General features: G+C 44.8%; 1 protein-coding gene across 1 annotated transcript in view; it reads right to left on the reverse strand.

The window, feature by feature from the left end:
- LOC139420474 (arf-GAP with SH3 domain, ANK repeat and PH domain-containing protein 1-like) overlaps window positions 1–17,913 on the reverse strand; it is a 77,711-nt gene that overhangs the window by 10,560 nt on the left and 49,238 nt on the right. Inside the window, exons 11-22 of the mRNA XM_071170658.1 lie at window positions 17,903–17,913; window positions 16,256–16,356; window positions 16,062–16,131; window positions 8,999–9,086; window positions 8,631–8,679; window positions 6,360–6,541; window positions 4,215–4,348; window positions 3,925–4,016; window positions 3,381–3,567; window positions 1,972–2,057; window positions 1,182–1,297; window positions 958–1,025 (exon numbers count right to left, since the gene is read on the reverse strand). The exon at window positions 17,903–17,913 is cut by the window's right edge and continues 76 nt beyond it. Of these exons, the coding sequence (XP_071026759.1) occupies window positions 958–1,025; window positions 1,182–1,297; window positions 1,972–2,057; window positions 3,381–3,567; window positions 3,925–4,016; window positions 4,215–4,348; window positions 6,360–6,541; window positions 8,631–8,679; window positions 8,999–9,086; window positions 16,062–16,131; window positions 16,256–16,356; window positions 17,903–17,913 (1,184 nt within the window). The remainder of the gene's footprint in view (window positions 1–957; window positions 1,026–1,181; window positions 1,298–1,971; window positions 2,058–3,380; window positions 3,568–3,924; window positions 4,017–4,214; window positions 4,349–6,359; window positions 6,542–8,630; window positions 8,680–8,998; window positions 9,087–16,061; window positions 16,132–16,255; window positions 16,357–17,902) is intronic.

Raw genomic sequence — 17,913 nt, forward strand, 5'->3', positions numbered from 1 at the left:
CGTGCCGGAGGACATGAGACAAAGGAATGTGTAGTATATCTGAAAAAAGTTGTGTATGTAAACTGTAGGGGTGCCCATGGTGCTGGAGATCAGAGGTGTCTGGTGAAAGAAAGGCAGGTTGAGGTTGCCAGGATAAGAGTAGTGCAGAAGATGTCATATGCTGAGCCGGTGAAGAGAGTAGTAGAGGACGATGGGTCCAGGGTGAGAGATCCTAAGAGGAGCCCTGTGAGTAGGCTGAGACCAATAGAGAGTGATAGGAATAAAATGTGCTTAAGGTTGCTTTTTTGGGTGTTCATGGCCATGGTTGTCATTTGTACCGCAGGATATGGAACGTAAATCACAGAGGATAGATGTTGTGGTGGCAGCTGGAGAGAAGTACTTGGTTGTACGGGATCGCAGAAGAGTTACAAGATGTTTTGAATGATAGGGTCCCGTCCTCCCAAGCTGCTGGCCTGGAGCAGAATCAGATAAGGCCAAAGTATTGTAACAGTGGTGAGGTTTTAATGGGTGTAGGGTTAGTTGGTAGGGCAATTTATTCACAAAGTGTAATGAATTCATACTACAGAATAGTAGGCTGATACACAGCCAATACAGTAGGTGGAGGCAAGCACCTATAACATTTGTTTGCGGACCAAAGAAGAAAAAGAAGGAGGAGGAGGCGAGGAGAGAGGGCGCGAGAAGACAAGGAAACGCAATTGAGGTTCTTCCTCTCTAGTCACTACAGCCCTGGGTGGGCCTTTGGCTGCTGCCCTCTAGTGTCCAAAAAATGTGGTGGTCAACTAGTCCCTTCAATCTATACTACTGTCTACTGTGTTGCTACAGAATCAGATGTAGTGTGGATACTTCTTCAACAAAGAACAGGATTGCATCTTTGAGTGTTGCTATCAAATAATACAAATAGCCAAACATATGGTGGATATGGAGCATATTGGCTCATGTTCACAGTGAGATACTTACTGCCTCCTCACACTGACTGTTCTTCAGTCGCCTGGCAACATCCAGTGCCGTCTCACCATTCTGATTGGCTAAAAGAACCGGCATGAAATTGGTTACACATGATTCTGACACATTCCATCAAAAGTCCATTTTGATTGAGAACAGGCATGTTCACATAATCAAAGTGTGTGTGTGTGTGTGTGTGTGTGTGTGTGTGTGTGTGTGTGTGTGTGTGTATTACTCACTGATGTCAGTGGCTGGTTTGCCCCTCAGCAGTAGTTTGAGGCATTCATGTTTCTCGTACATGCAGCAGTAGTGCAGAGCAGTGTTCCCCCACTCTGTCTGCTTATCCAGGTTCCCACTGTGACACAAACACACAACAAGGTCATGTCACGGGTCACACCCCAGAGGCCCTTTAACACAGAGGTAAAGGTGTCACATTATCATTCACGCTTCGATCAGAAGAATCGGACATAAAAGCATCTAAATATACTTCTAAGCCACACTAGCGTGTTTTATCTATCCTCAAATGGAAAACAATTCAGCCAATTAGCAAGTGTTAGCATGGAATTGTGAAGGTAGACTTATTAATTACTGAGGATCCTCCATTTCCCGGTCTGCCTGAGGGGTAGCGAGGCAGGGAGTAAACCATCGAGAAGACTGAGAGGATTATATTAAGGCGGGGAACAAGTGGCGGCCTGACCCAGTTCTGTTTGCCTTGTGGGAATCTAAGCTGTGCTGAGCACTACCCTGCTCATCTTCCTCTTGCAGTAGTGGAGAGACGAGGAGAGCACACTGGCTTCCATGAAGGCATTCCATCAAATTCTCACATTTAAGACTTCATTTTACATGACGTAATGGTGGAATTACTATTTATTTATAGTATTCTGTTATATTTTTGAGTATTTGAGCACAACAGCGTGTGATCTTGTGAGTTTTCACTGCTGTTAAAATCTCATTTCCAATCAGCACAATGCTTCACGTACGGCATAATATGCTTATTTTCACTTAATTTTCCCTTATTTGGCAATTTACCTGTTCTGCACGAGGAAGTCGACCAGATGCAGTGAGGTCTGGTCAGCGGTGCGCACAGAGTAGTGGAGTGCAGTCTCTCCGGCCTCCTGAGGGGGGCGATCACACACAGAAAAAGACATGCAAGACATCATGGAGAGAACATCTCTCTCTCTCTCTCTCTCTTTCTCTTTTGCAGCATTTAAAAAGAGGCTGCAGACAACAAAATGGCTCCTAAAATGTGCTTCTCTCCCCCCAAGGCAATACTTGCGAGCGTGATGCGAACATTTGGATGTACCGATGCCGGTAGCAGATACTGAAATTATGATTCAAGGCTGGCTTCAGTCTACAGCCCGCCTTCCCCAATATGAACAAATGCCACCACCACCACCTCCCTGGTCGTGGCTGAACATGTCCACGCTCACACTTGCCGAGAGAATCAGCCATCAAGTCGTTGAGATTTTTCCTGGTAGATGTATCCTTCAAGCAACATGCATGTTTCTGTGTGTCTCCTGGTACTCTTTTCATTGAAAATGACTGGTAGCTACGTCGGTAATTATGCCTCCAAGTGTGAGTCCCCAGAAAGGAAACTTAGTGGGAAGAGTATGCATACAGTGACACAATAATACCAACCACTAGGAGTACAGCTGGGGTATCTGTTTGGGACTCTCGCTGTCTGGGACTCTGGGTAATGATGTGCTATCTGCTGAGGACACTCCGCCTGCGTCCCAAATAGAACCCTGTTCCCTTGATAATGCACTACTTTTTTTTACCAGAGACTTGGCCAGTGCACTATAAAGGGAATAGGGTGCCATTTGGGAGAGAGACTCGGAATCAGGTTCACTGACAGACAGGAATGTATTAGATATCAGTGAGTCAGCCTGGATTGGGAGCTCTGCCCGCCTTCAAACAGAGTCAGTGACACATCCCTGGCCACTATTCCCTATGGACTACTTCTGAGAGCACACCACATCGCTACGTGGTTCAACGTTCAGTGGGCCACAGTACTGACAGCGCAACTGAGTGACTTTACACGTTTGAGCAATGTTGTCTTGTCCAACGCTGCTTAGTAAAGGGAGTAGAAAACGCAATTGTTCTCTGTGGACTGCTCATTACTGCCCATGTACAGTGCAGCCTCCTTACAGGCTCAGTACAACCTACTATTTCCCTATGAAACAGTAGACTTGTGCTCATATTGTCAAATCATACCCACCATACCAGATCAGGGCCTGCATTCAAAGCATCTCAGAGTACGAGTGCCGATTTAAGATCAGCTTTATTTTTGGGATCATAATGAATAAGATTATATGGATAGGGGGGGACCTGATCCTAGATCTACAATCCTATGAGACGGTTTATGAGTATGTGCCCTGATCAAATGAGATGCGATAATAATACAGTCCAGGGTCTATGAGGTCAGAGGTCTGACTCACCTGTCCACCCTCAGGCAGGGGCTCCATTAGCTCCACCCCCTCAGCGTACACCTGGATGAGAGACAGCAGATCCCTGGACTTGACCGCCTCACACAGCTCGATGGTCTTAGCTGCCGAGGAGGTACAGGTCTTCCGTGCAAACTTGTGGTCCACATACTTAGCATTGATGAACTCCTTCCTCACTGTCCTGTAGGAGGGAGAGAAGGGGGGGAGAAGAAGAAGAAAAGAAGAGTAGTAGAATAAAGAGATGGAGAGGGTTTTGGAATGTTTGTGCGGATAGCTTTTGCCATAGAGATCCTATAATCCAGTTTCTAGCATGAATGTTTTCCTGACCAAGGCCATTTTTTGGGGCATGTTGCTAGAATGCCCATGGCCATTCTAGTGTTATATTTAATTCTGTGGCTTTTCCTGCCAGACACATCTAACTGCATAAGCTCAAACATACACCAGATTATGCACCCAGTGAAGGTGAGGTCAAATTTCTATGGAGTTTCTAGTCTCTAAGCAGTTCATGTAGTTGCTATTGATGATGCTGAGTACTTACATATCACTTGAAGAAGTGGGCTTTGGTGAGGGACAAGGAAGGTTCCCCTCCATTATTTCATTGAAACTACTGTTCCCTACATTCTTGGCCAGCTGTGAAGGAAGAGAGACATTTGCCTAAGTATCAAGTCAACAGATGAATGTTAAGATGCTCGTAAGCACTTTGCTTTAATTGTTATAATCATAATCACATCGTAAAATAAAGATTGATTTATTTCTATCCTGTTTTTGAATCCATTTTTGTATGTTGATTTACTGTGAAAATGTTTTAAATGTATTTTATTTACTCACCAAGAGTTCAGAGGTGCCTAGCTTATCTAGCTCCATGGATTGGATGCGTGAGATGTGCACTCCCATCTCCCGGTGGATACCAGAGCACTCGATGCAGGTCAAGATGCCTAGGTTAGTGGACAGCCATTTTGGATCTAAGGGCACAGACAACACGACAACATAAGTTTGTTGCAAACAGGCCTGTGGATAGCTGTCTTGGCTACAAAAAAAATACAAAATCGGGCTAGAATTCACAGTTTAAGGTACAGACGTTTTGGTTCCAAAAACAGAAATCCAGATCTTTTTTTGTACTACCATAAACATACAGTATGTATTTGAAATCCAGAATGATAATGCTGAAGGGGGTTGACTATTATCAGTACTAAGCTGACATGTTATTTCAGGGTGGTATTCATTAGGCTTCAAATGAAAGAAAATGGACTGAAACAGGGAATGACAACCTGAACTGGTCCAATAAGAAATAAATGTTTTGGTTTTCTGTTGCAAAACGTTTTGCCACAGTTTGCACTAAAGTCCAACATCACCATCAATGTGAGCAGTGGCAAAAAAACAGCACACACCACTAGAGGGCCTCGGCAACCTCAGGAGCACTACCAGAGCCCAGCAACTAGAATACATTGCATCATTCTGTGTCAAGCAGAATGCCTGAACATGCTCTGACAGCAGAGCCATGTGGTGGAGGGCTAGAGAAGCTTTGAGCTCTTCACTGTAAACCGCTACAGTGACTGACACCACAGCCAAGCCTGAGTGATGCAACTTAAGGTGGCTTAAACCCAGCCTGAGATCAAGCCTGAGAGCCATACGCAGCTACGCAGACGTAAACAAACTATCTTTACAGATGGCTGAGTTCTGTTAGCTGCTAAGCTTGCTAGCCTGTCTGAATTTGACAGGTTTGTGGCGGATGGACAGGTGGAAGGCTTTCAGAGGCGACGAAAAACCAATAAAGTATGACAGGATGCACAGGGTGGGGTGAGAGCTCTAGAGCTGCAAAACAGTTGCCACTAATACTCCGCTAGAGAGTTTTATTTTAGACAGGACGGGGTCAAAGGAGCACCATATATGAGCCTGCAGTACACTAGCTGGAGGACTCGTTTTAGGGCCCTGTCATAGCCAGGGGTCACTCTGCACAGTATGACAGTGTCGCATAGCTACAAAGGAGCAGCTTGGTCGACTGGGAGGATGAGAGCAGCTTAGCAAGGCATCAGAATGAAGTAGAAAGCATCAGAGAGCGGTTCAAATGTGGCTCCCCATCTCCCACTGTGATGCCGTGACTTTGGGATGCAGCCAGTTAGCATGCTTAAAACAACGGGTATGCTTATGGTGACCAGACCGGCGCAATGAACTCACTCCAGAGAGGGGGATGTGTGTGAATTATGCAACACGGCGATGTAATGATGTTGATGTTGCAAGAAACACAGGTTTATTTGTCGCTAGCCGCCCGCTAACTCCCTCAGGGGCTCTGTGTGTTTATGCTGACAGAGGTGGATAGGGTGATTAACTGAGGCGGTGTGTGTGTGTGTGTGTGTGTGTGTGTGTGTGTGTGTGTGTGTGTGTGTGTGTGTGTGTGTGTGTGTGTGTGTGTGTGTGTGTGTGTGTGTGTGTGTGTGTGTGTGTGTGTGTGTGCGTGCGTGTGTGTGTGTATTGGGGGAGTCAAAAGGCCAGGGTGTCTCTGCTCTGGGGAGTCTGTTTTTACAGCAGGGGAGGATCAGGTTGGAGGAACAGGGGCCAGAAAGGGCCAACACCATTGTTATATCAAGAATACAGAGGCCCCTGATGCTGCTGCTTTTCTGCTTGCTTGGTTAAAGACATCAGGCTGGCTGCATAGCATATCTCAGGTGTCACCTACTGAGCGAGATAGGGAGCAGCCATGACAGTGCAGAACAGTGGATCGATGTTGGGCTGAGCAGGGATTTCGGAGGGACAACCTTGAAGATGATGAAGTACCTATCGGGGTGTGTGAGTTCAAGGGTGAGATAAAATGCTGAAGCAACGGTGTTGTTGTCTTCTCCTATCACAAGGTGAATGGTGAGTATGCACAAAGTAGTGGTACATAGGGGATGATATAGAATATAAGGCCCTTGGAAATCCATAGAGGTGGCGGTCAAACACACACACTCACACATAAACATTGTACTGTATATGTACCTGCAGCGCCACAGTCACAGCAGACTTCGTTGCCAGGGATGCGCAGCACGTCATCTATGATGGCTTTGGTCAGGTCCTCGAGGCCGTCCTCTCCTCCTCCTCCTCCTCCTCCTCCGTCCTCTCCTCCACGGAATGCCATGTTCAGAGCCTCCTCCTTACTGTTGGATAGCACCGAGATCCAGCTACACACACACACAACGCATACACAGAGACAGATGCACAAACAGAGTAACGAGTTATTACAGAGCACGGGGTTTTCAAAATGTATGAGAATTGTATATAGAAGAGTGCATTTTGGGGATTTCTGTGTGCATAAGCCTCTTAGGTAGAGGCTTTTAGACAAGGGGATGGGTCAACTCCCAACTCCATCTGACAGTATATTCTATACTGTATGTATTAATATGTATACTGTATTATCTTGAGCCCTTGATGTTTACACTGAGGGTACAAAACATTAAGGACACCTTTCTAATATTGAGTTGTACGCCCTTTTGCCCTCAGAACAGCCCCAATTCATCGGGGCATGGACTCTACAAGGTGTTGAAAGCGTTCCACAGGGATGCTGGCCCATGTTGACACCAATGCTTCCATGTGGACTCCAATGCTTCCATGTTGACTCCAATGCTTCCATGTTGACACCAATGCTTCCATGTTGACTCCAATGCTTCCCACAGTTGTGTCCGGTTGGCTGGATGTCCTTTGGGTGGTGGACCATTCTTGATGCACACGGGAAACTGTTGAGTGTGTAAAACCCAGCAGCGTTGCAGTTCAAGACACACTCAAACCGGTGCGACTGGCACCCACTACCATACCCCCGTTCAAAGACACTTCAATCTTTGTCTTGCCCTTTGACCCTCTAAATGGCCCACATACACAATCCATGTCTCAATAGTCTCAAGGCTAAAAAAAATATCATTCTTTAACCTGTCTCCTCCCTTTCATCTACACTGATTGCAGTGGATTTAACAGGTAACATCAGTAAGGGATCATAGCTTTCACCTGGTCAGTCTGTCATGGAAAGAGTATGTTATGTTCTTATTGTTTTGCATTCACCCTAGATATGATCTAAATGTGCTTACTGTATCAACCAACACATCTGAACACCCTGCACACTCACACACACACACACACATGCGCACACGCACACACACACACGCACACTCTAGTTAACCTAGGAAGTCCTTCAACAGCACAGACTCCTCGCAGCCGTCTATCTGAGTGCGCTCATTATGAATCAGCCAGGAAGTGACTGCTACTGTTGCCAACCCACCCGCTGTTGAGCACAGCACAGTACAGCACAGCTCCTTCCTACTTGAATGTAATTTGTGGATTTGTGGATTTGTGGATTCAAATAAAGTATTTAAAATGTGTGAGTGTGTGACAATCATTGTCTTATTTAATTAAAGTATGTTACTGTGTGTGTGTGTGTGTGTGTGTGTGTGTGTGTGTGTGTGTGTGTGTGTGTGTGTGTGTGTGCGTGCGTGCGTGCGAGCGAGCATGCGAGAAATAGCAAGAAATGACTATGAAGATGCGTGGGTGTACGCGTGTCTTTAAGGGTTGTTTACTTGCGATACACAGGGCGTGGGTGGGCGAACGTGTGATTGCATAATGCAGGGACGTTATATTTTCAAATAATAAATGTTTCATTTCAAACACTTATTCCACGCCCTATGGGCCCTGGTGAAAAGTAGTGCACTACATAGGGAACTGGGTGCCATTTGGGATGTATCCTAAGGCAAGGCCTATTGTGTCGCAGTAAAGTTCATGTCAGCGTGGTTAAAGGCAGTGGTTCATAAGGGTCAGGGCCCTGACAGTTTAGGAAGACAGAGAAGTTGGAATTGATTTCAATTAATGTTCATTGGGTATGAAGTGGCAGAATGTGGTTGAAACTGTGTGTGCGTGTGTGTGTGCGTGTGTGTGTGTGTGTGTGTGTGTGTGTAAATGATGCTTGTGCACCTGAACAAGTGACAACCACAGGTCCAGAGAGATAGAAACCCCTACTGTGTGTGTGTGTGTGTGTGTGTGTGTGTGTGTGTGTGTGTGTGTGTGTGTGTGTGTGTGTTTTTCTCTCTCTAAGTAAAAAAATACACTGTCAATGGGGCATGAAAGACGCTGTCTTTCTTTGTTAAATCTCACTGATCATTCAAGCTCATTGCTACATTATCAAGGCCACGTTCATGGCTTCAGTGTATCACTTTGTACCTGCCTTTCGAGTTGGATACTACAGTAAAACAATGTGTATAATGTGATCGACTGTGTTGATACACTTACATGACAAACTCCGGTTCATCCTCAGCCTGGAAGTGATACGTCCGGTTGTCTGTGGGCAGAGAGATTAGAGGGGAATGTGATCTCGGACCTTGCAGACACTGTGTAATCATGTCCTGTAATATAGCCCTGTTGTGAGGCGCATGTTGGGTAATTCACAAGCACAGCGTGTTTCAGGTTTCCTTTCAATGTCGAGACGCCATTCAACAGCCAGTCGGGATGACACAAAATGGTCTCTTCGACTCTTTCTGTTTCTGAATGTCCATAAGAGGTCATTTAAAAGGCCCCTTCTCTCACAGGCCACCCAGCCCATGCACCACCCACAGTAACTGCTGTATTGGCATAAGGGTTATGGTAAGAGGGGTACTTACGGGAAATTAGATCAAAGCACTTCCTGTCCTCAGCGCAGGGCTTGACCTGGCAGGTGAGCAGGTTGAGTTTCACAGGCTGCCTGTTGGACTGCACAATCACACAGACGACTTAGCTACTTGATGGAAATTATGAAAATGAGTCTGTACATCGACCAGTATTGGTCCTATGAAACTAACACTACAAGCCTACCTGACTCTGGATAGGGTGGGGTGGTAAAGTAATAGGTCCATTCATATTTTAATGTTTGGCATTGTGGGTATTTCTTTTTGTCTCGGCTGAATAAAGAAACTATATACCGTGCATTCGGGAAGTATTCGGACCCCTATACTTTTTCCACATTTTGTTACGTTACAGCCTTATTCTAAAATTGATAAAAAAATATACAGTGCCTTGCGAAAGTATTCGGCCCCCTTGAACTTTGCGACCTTTTGCCACATTTCAGGCTTCAAACATAAAGATATAAAACTGTATTTTTTTGTGAAGAATCAACAACAAGTGGGACACAATCATGAAGTGGAACGACATTTATTGGATATTTCAAACTTTTTTAACAAATCAAAAACGGAAAAATTGGGCGTGCAAAATTATTCAGCCCCTTTACTTTCAGTGCAGCAAACTCTCTCCAGAAGTTCAGTGAGGATCTCTGAATGATCCAATGTTGACCTAAATGACTTATGATGATAAATACAATCCACCTGTGTGTAATCAAGTCTCCGTATAAATGCACCTGCACTGTGATAGTCTCAGAGGTCCGTCGAAAGCGCAGAGAGCATCATGAAGAACAAGGAACACACCAGGCAGGTCCGAGATACTGTTGTGAAGAAGTTTAAAGCCGGATTTGGATACAAAAAGATTTCCCAAGCTTTAAACATCCCAAGGAGCACTGTGCAAGCGATAATATTGAAATGGAAGGATTATCAGACCACTGCAAATCTACCAAGACCTGGCCGTCCCTCTAAACTTTCAGCTCATACAAGGAGAAGACTGATCAGAGATGCAGCCAAGAGGCCCATGATCACTCTGGATGAACTGCAGAGATCTACAGCTGAGGTGGGAGACTCTGTCCATAGGACAACAATCAGTCGTATATTGCACAAATCTGGCCTTTATGGAAGAGTGGCAAGAAGAAAGCCATTTCTTAAAGATATCCATAAAAAGTGTTGTTTAAAGTTTGCCACAAGCCACCTGGGAGACACACCAAACATGTGGAAGAAGGTGCTCTGGTCAGATGAAACCAAAATTGAACTTTTTGGCAACAATGCAAAACGTTATGTTTGGCGTAAAAGCAACACAGCTGAACACACCATCCCCACTGTCAAACATGGTGGTGGCAGCATCATGGTTTGGGCCTGCTTTTCTTCAACAGGGACAGGGAAGATGGTTAAAATTGATGGGAAGATGGATGGAGCCAAATACAGGACCATTCTGGAAGAAAACCTGATGGAGTCTGCAAAAGACCTGAGACTGGGACGGAGATTTGTCTTCCAACAAGACAATGATCCAAAACATAAAGCAAAATCTACAATGGAATGGTTCAAAAATAAACATATCCAGGTGTTAGAATGGCCAAGTGAAAGTCCAGACCTGAATCCAATCGAGAATCTGTGGAAAGAACTGAAAACTGCTGTTCACAAATGCTCTCCATCCAACCTCACTGAGCTCGAGCTGTTTTGCAAGGAGGAATGGGAAAAAATGTCAGTCTCTCGATGTGCAAAACTGATAGAGACATACCCCAAGCGACTTACAGCTGTAATCACAGCAAAAGGTGGCGCTACAAAGTATTAACTTAAGGGGGCTGAATAATTTTGCACGCCCAATTTTTCAGTTTTTGATTTGTTAAAAAAGTTTGAAATATCCAATAAATGTTGTTCCACTTCATGATTGTGTCCCACTTGTTGTTGATTCTTCACAAAAAATACAGTTTTATATCTTTATGTTTGAAGCCTGAAATGTGGCAAAAGGTCGCAGAGTTCAAGGGGGCCGAATACTTTCGCAAGGCACTGTATATATTCTCAGCAATCTACACACAATACCCCATAATAACAAAGTAAAAACAGGTTTTGAGAATTTTTTGCAAATCTATACAAAATGAAAAACAGATATCTTCAGACACTTTGCTATGATACTCTAAATTGAGCTCAGGTGCATCCTTTCTCTACTGATCATCCTTTAGATGTTTCTACAACTTTATTGGAGTCCACATGTGGTAAATTCAAATGATTGGATATGATTTGGAAAGGCACACACCTGTCTATATAAGGTCCCACAGTTGACAGTGCATGTCAGAGCAAAAACCAAGCCATTAGGTCGAAGGAATTGTCCCTAGAGCTCAGAGACAGGACTGTGCTGAGGCACAGATCTAGGGAAGGGTACCAAAATATTTATTGCTGCATTGAAGGTCCCCAAGAACACAGTGGCCTCCATCACCACCAAGAATCTTCCTAGAGCTGGCAGCCCGGCCAAACTGAGCAATCAGGGTCACCGTCCTTGGTCAGGAGGGTGACCAAGAAAACAATGGTCACGCTGACAGAGTTCCTCTGTGGAGTTGGGACAACCATCTCTGCAGCACTCCACCAATCAGTCCTTTATGGGAGAGTGGCTAGAAGGAAGCCCCCCCCCCCAAAAAAGCACATGACAGCCTGCTTGGAGTTTGCCTAAAGGGACATAAAGGACTGTTAGATCATGAGAAACAAGATTCCCTGCTCTGGTGAAACCAAAACTGAACTCTTTGGCCTGAATGCCAAGCGTCACGTCTGGAGGAAACCTGCCACCATCCCTTGGTGAAGCATGGTAGTGGCAGCATCATGCTGTGGGGATATTTTTCAGCGCCAGGGACTGGGAGACTAGTCAGGATCGAAGGTAAAGATGAACGGAGCAAAGTACAGAGAGATACTTGATGAAAACCTGCTCCAGAGCGCTCAAGACCTCAGACTGGTGCAAAGGTTCACGTTCCAACAGGATAATGACCCTAAGCCCACAGCCAAGACAACGCAGGAGTTTTTCCGGGACAAGTCTCTGAATGTCCTTGGGTGGCCCAGCCAGAGCCCGGACTTGAAGCCGATTGAACATCTCTGGAGAAACCTGAAAATAGCTGTGCAGCAACACACCCCTTCCAACCTGGCAGAGCTGTTCTGTGAAGGGAGTAGTACATAGCGTTGTAGGAGATCTTCAGTTTCTTGACAATTTCACGCATGAAATAGCCTTCATTTCTCAGAACAAGAATAGACTGACGAGTTTCAGAAGACAGTTCTTTGTTTTCTGGACATTTTGAGCCTGTAATCGAACCCACAAACGCTGATGCTCCAGATACTCAACTAGTCTAAAAGCCCGTTTTATTGCTTCTTTAATCAGAACAACAGTTTTCAGCTGTGCTAACACAATTGCAAAAGGGTTTTCTAATGATCAATTAGCCTTTTAAAATGATAAACTTGGATTAGCTCACACAACATGCCATTGGAACACAGGAGTGATGGTTGCTGATAATGGGCCTCTGTACGCCTATGTAGATATCCCTAAAAATCTGCCGTTTCTAGCTGCAATAGTCATTTATAACATTAACAATGTCTACACTGTATTTCTGATCAATTTGATGTTATTTTAAATGGACAAAAATTTTACTTTTCTTTCAAAAACAAGGACATTTCTAAGTGACCCCAAACTTTTGAACGGTAGTGTACATTTGCAAAAATAAAAAATAAACTGTTTTTGCTTTGTCATTATGGGGTATTGGGAAAAAAATCTACTTAATCCATTTTAGAATAACAACAACAACAAAATGTCAAGGGGTCTGAATACCATCTGAATGCACTGTATAATATACACTGTATATATACTGTATTTAAAAAAAAAAATCTCTTCTAACGTTTTATCTCAGGATGTTGATTCAAATAACCTTTTTTTTGTTGCTTTGAAACACGGCCTTGAATCAATCAGTTCTACAACATCATCAGAATCACTGAGGCCATAGTAATTGATTGATTACATTTCTCCGCATTTACTGTACGTCTCTGAAAATAGAAACAGTTCCACAGAATACTGTAATTGTGACACTAATAAATGACCAAATATGATACAATGATAACTTGTACTCAGTGACCCAAAGGCACTATATGTGTCCCAAATGGCAACCTATTCCCTATGTAGTGCACTACTTTAGACCAAAGCCCAATAGTCCAAAAGTAGTGAACTACAGTGCCTTGCGAAAGTATTCGGCCCCCTTGAACTTTGCGACCTTTTGCCACATTTCAGGCTTCAAACATAAAGATATAAAACTGTATTTTTTTGTGAAGAATCAACAACAAGTGGGACACAATCATGAAGTGGAACGACATTTATTGGATATTTCAAACTTTTTTAACAAATCAAAAACTGAAAAATTGGGCGTGCAAAATTATTCAGCCCCTTTACTTTCAGTGCAGCAAACTCTCTCCAGAAGTTCAGTGAGGATCTCTGAATGATCCAATGTTGACCTAAATGACTAATTATGATAAATACAATCCACCTGTGTGTAATCAAGTCTCCGTATAAATGCACCTGCACTGTGATAGTCTCAGAGGTCCGTTAAAAGCGCAGAGAGCATCATGAAGAACAAGGAACACACCAGGCAGGTCCGAGATACTGTTGTGAAGAAGTTTAAAGCCGGATTTGGATACAAAAAGATTTCCCAAGCTTTAAACATCCCAAGGAGCACTGTGCAAGCGATAATATTGAAATGGAAGGAGTATCAGACCACTGCAAATCTACCAAGACCTGGCCGTCCCTCTAAACTTTCAGCTCATACAAGGAGAAGACTGATCAGAGATGCAGCCAAGAGGCCCATGATCACTCTGGATGAACTGCAGAGATCTACAGCTGAGGTGGGAGACTCTGTCCATAGGACAACAATCAGTCGTATATTGCACAAATCTGGCCTTTATGGAAGAGTGGCAAGAAGAAAGCCATTTCTTAAAGATATCCATAAAAAGTGTTGTTTAAAGTTTGCCACAAGCCACCTGGGAGACACACCAAACATGTGGAAGAAGGTGCTCTGGTCAGATGAAACCAAAATTGAACTTTTTGGCAACAATGCAAAACGTTATGTTTGGCGTAAAAGCAACACAGCTGAACACACCATCCCCACTGTCAAACATGGTGGTGGCAGCATCATGGTTTGGGCCTGCTTTTCTTCAGCAGGGACAGGGAAGATGGTTAAAATTGATGGGAAGATGGATGGAGCCAAATACAGGACCATTCTGGAAGAAAACCTGATGGAGTCTGCAAAAGACCTGAGACTGGGACGGAGATTTGTCTTCCAACAAGACAATGATCCAAAACATAAAGCAAAATCTACAATGGAATGGTTCAAAAATAAACATATCCAGGTGTTAGAATGGCCAAGTCAAAGTTCAGACCTGAATCCAATCGAGAATCTGTGGAAAGAACTAAAAACTGCTGTTCACAAATGCTCTCCATCCAACCTCACTGAGCTCGAGCTGTTTTGCAAGGAGGAATGGGAAATAAATTCAGTCTCTCGATGTGCAAAACTGATAGAGACATACCCCAAGCGACTTACAGCTGTAATCGCAGCAAAAGGTGGCGCTACAAAGTATTAACTTAAGGGGGCTGAATAATTTTGCACGCCCAATTTTCCAGTTTTTGATTTGTTAAAAAAGTTTGAATTATCCAATAAATGTCGTTCCACTTCATGATTGTGTCCCACTTGTTGTTGATTCTTCACAAAAAAATACAGTTTTATATCTTTATGTTTGAAGCCTGAAATGTGGCAAAAGGTCGCAAAGTTCAAGGGGGCCGAATACTTTCGCAAGGCACTGTACATAGAGAATAGGGTGCCATTTGGGACACAGTGCCTAAACACTAGACACAACAGTATAGCTAGCCTAGGGAGGATCCCAGGTATTCCCTCAGTACTGGCTGTGGTCCAGGCAGCAACACTTTGGGTTGGCTACAGTACAGTACCCACTGTCATAATATGATAATATCACTGTGCCCAGCTAGCACGTGTGTAGACTGGGCACTGCATTGTAACTGTGCAGGCGGGGGGGGGGGGGGGGGGGGGGGGGGGGGGTCTTTTCACAGTCTCCAAATCCAGAACAAATCCAAGAAAATAAATAAAGCAACACCTCACCGCACATTCCCTCCCTCCTATTTGACCTAGATATTGTGTGTATGTATTGATATGTTGGCTATGTGTGACGTTTTACATTTATATAGTGTTGTCCTTGAGTTGTTCTTGTCTATTAACGTTCTGTATCACAGTATGTCATGTTCCATGTTTTGTGTGAACCACAGGAAGAGTAGCTGCTGCTATCGCACCAGCTAATGGGGATCCTAATAAAATACCAAATAACAAATACCAAATGAGCCCTGAGGTGAGGCTGCCTGGCTGGCACCGCGCCTCGCAGGCAGGGTCACCCAGAGTTCAGCTGCCTGGCCTGCCACAGGGGCTGATGGGAAATAAAAACAGAGCGGAGCTGCAACATGCCATCAGACAAAGAACTGAAGATAAGTACATAGATTCTCTGTGCGTTTTCTTTTTTCTGGAGGTGCAGACAGGCAGGCTCGTACATAGGCTACAGATAATTTCCTTGAAAGGATGGTGATGTTGATATGATATGATATTTGGGGGATCCACCGCAATCTAGAGTGGAATTATACAACATTTGGGACATGCTAGTTGTGTCTGTGTGCACTCTCTCTGTCGCATGTGCACCGTGTGTCTCTGTCTATCGATCTCAACATTGCTTATTGTATTAGCTCTCAGCAGCAGATAGTGAATATCTGATCCAGTGCTGCTGTACTCCACAGTATCCACAGGCCCAGGGAAGAGAAGAGCCAGCAGCAAACTCAGAGATGAGTCACCACAGCAATGGGAGAGGGTGGGGGAGGGGTTCGCTGAGGGGTTGCCCTGGCAACCCATCCATGTCGATTCCCCTCTGCCAACTGCTAGATTGATAGTGCTCTACACAGCTTCTTTCATACCGGATGTTGCCTCTGATCTAGCCTCCACAGGTGTGTGTGTGTATGTGTATGCGCGCGTGTGTGCGTGGTATGTTTGCCTCTCACCGTGGCATGAGAGATGGTGAGCATGCCACCCTTCACTGAACATTTCCTCCTCTGCCACACCTTCCTCAGCCTGGAGGAAGACAGCAACACCAAGGCACAACAAAAGATCAGAAAAGGGCTTTGTATACCTGAGTGTATTAATATAAACGCTTGTTCAGTACTGTTCAGTGTGTGTGTATGTGTGTGTGACCTACCCATCACTCTTCTTCATCAGGTAGCCTTTCTTCTCACAGCCAAACTCTTTGTTGCCCTGCAGCTGGTGCATGCTATAGCCACCCTGCTTACTCTGGGAGTCCTGCGGCAACACATACAGTGTTCAGACACAGAAAACTCAGCAAATCACCACACACAACCAACCAAATATGCCTCTTACGGAGAGTGCAGGCCAGGGTCGTTTTTATTTATCGGTTCATGTTTGATGTTCAAAGGACCATGGCGTCCGTCCCAAATGGCAGCCTATTCTCTATTTAGTCCACTGCTTTTCACCGGGGCTCGGGTCCAAAGAAGTGCACTGCACGGAGAATAGGGTGCCACTTGGGACGCAAGCCATGTTCTAAACACACAATTAAATGAAAAACACAGTGGAGTGCATGCTCTTCAAAATGTCTCAGAAGTCAAACGCAGGCAAGACCAACAGAAGCATGCCAATCATGCACACTTACTCTTCTAGACTTGAGTCCAGACAAGCAGCGAGCAGAGGGGGAGATAGAGGGAGAGAGTGTGAAAGAAGCAGCTGAGAAGTAGGCGTGAGACAGTGCCTGCATGCATGCATAGAGTGTAGGTGTTAGTTCAGTACAATATCTACAAGTAGAGGGGTAGTGAGTGAGTGACAGCATGTGGATGTTATAAACCACAGGATGTTTAGTATGACTCGTCAGTTCCGTCCCAAATGGCACCCAGTTCCCTACATAGTGCACTACTGAACAGGGCCCATGCACTCTTGGAAAACAAGGGTCTAGAACCTAAAAGGGTGCTTCGGCTGTCTCCATTGCAGAATCCTTTGAAGAACCCAGGCTCCCTTTTGGGTTGCATGTAGAACCCTTTCCACAGAGGGTTCTACGTGGAACCAAAAAGGGTTCTAACTGGAACCAAAAAGGGTTCTGACTGGAACAAAAAAGGATTATCCTATGGGGGCAGCCGAAGAATCCTTCTGGAACCCTTTTTCTAAGAGTGTATGGGCACTGTTCAGTAGGGCACTATGTAGGGAATACGGTACCATTTGGGACGAGGCCACTAGCAGAGACTTGCAGTTGTGTCGACACGGCAGCCCAGTCCATCTCAGCTAGGCTCTGCACACTATTACACAGTATCGTCATTCAAAACACAGTGAGCAGCTAGCATACACTAAGCAAATCTCAATTTGGGTATAAGACTGAGCGGAAGACCACATTGTTGTTTTTGTGTATAAGGCAGTTGTGACCAGTGAGTGCTCAGAAAGAGGTTAGGGTAGGTTAGTGAAGACAGTGACTGGCTCCCCACCAATCAGCCAGTGAGGCACCACACTGGCTACCAGCATGGTACAGCACTTGATGGTCACTCTGTGCTACATGAAGCTAGCAAGTAGGTACACCCACCATAGGGTCAATGGTTACGGGTTATGGGTGAAGAGTGTACAGTCTGATTCTCTACCAAGCAAAGATTTTGTGAACGCATGGCTGGAGGGAGTTTCCATTATATTCTTAAATTAACACCAGTCCATTCCATCTAAATCCACGAGGGGTAGTGTACGAGTGCACAGGAGAAGGGTAGAGAATTGGAATGCAATTTATATGTTTGCCAACTATAGCCCGCTTGGGCCCAATTGGCCCTGTTTAGCCCTGTTTGGCCTGGTTCCTGCCTACCTCCTTCTGGT

Source organism: Oncorhynchus clarkii, chromosome 11, assembly GCF_045791955.1.
Source record: "Oncorhynchus clarkii lewisi isolate Uvic-CL-2024 chromosome 11, UVic_Ocla_1.0, whole genome shotgun sequence".
Lineage (NCBI taxonomy): Eukaryota > Metazoa > Chordata > Actinopteri > Salmoniformes > Salmonidae > Oncorhynchus > Oncorhynchus clarkii.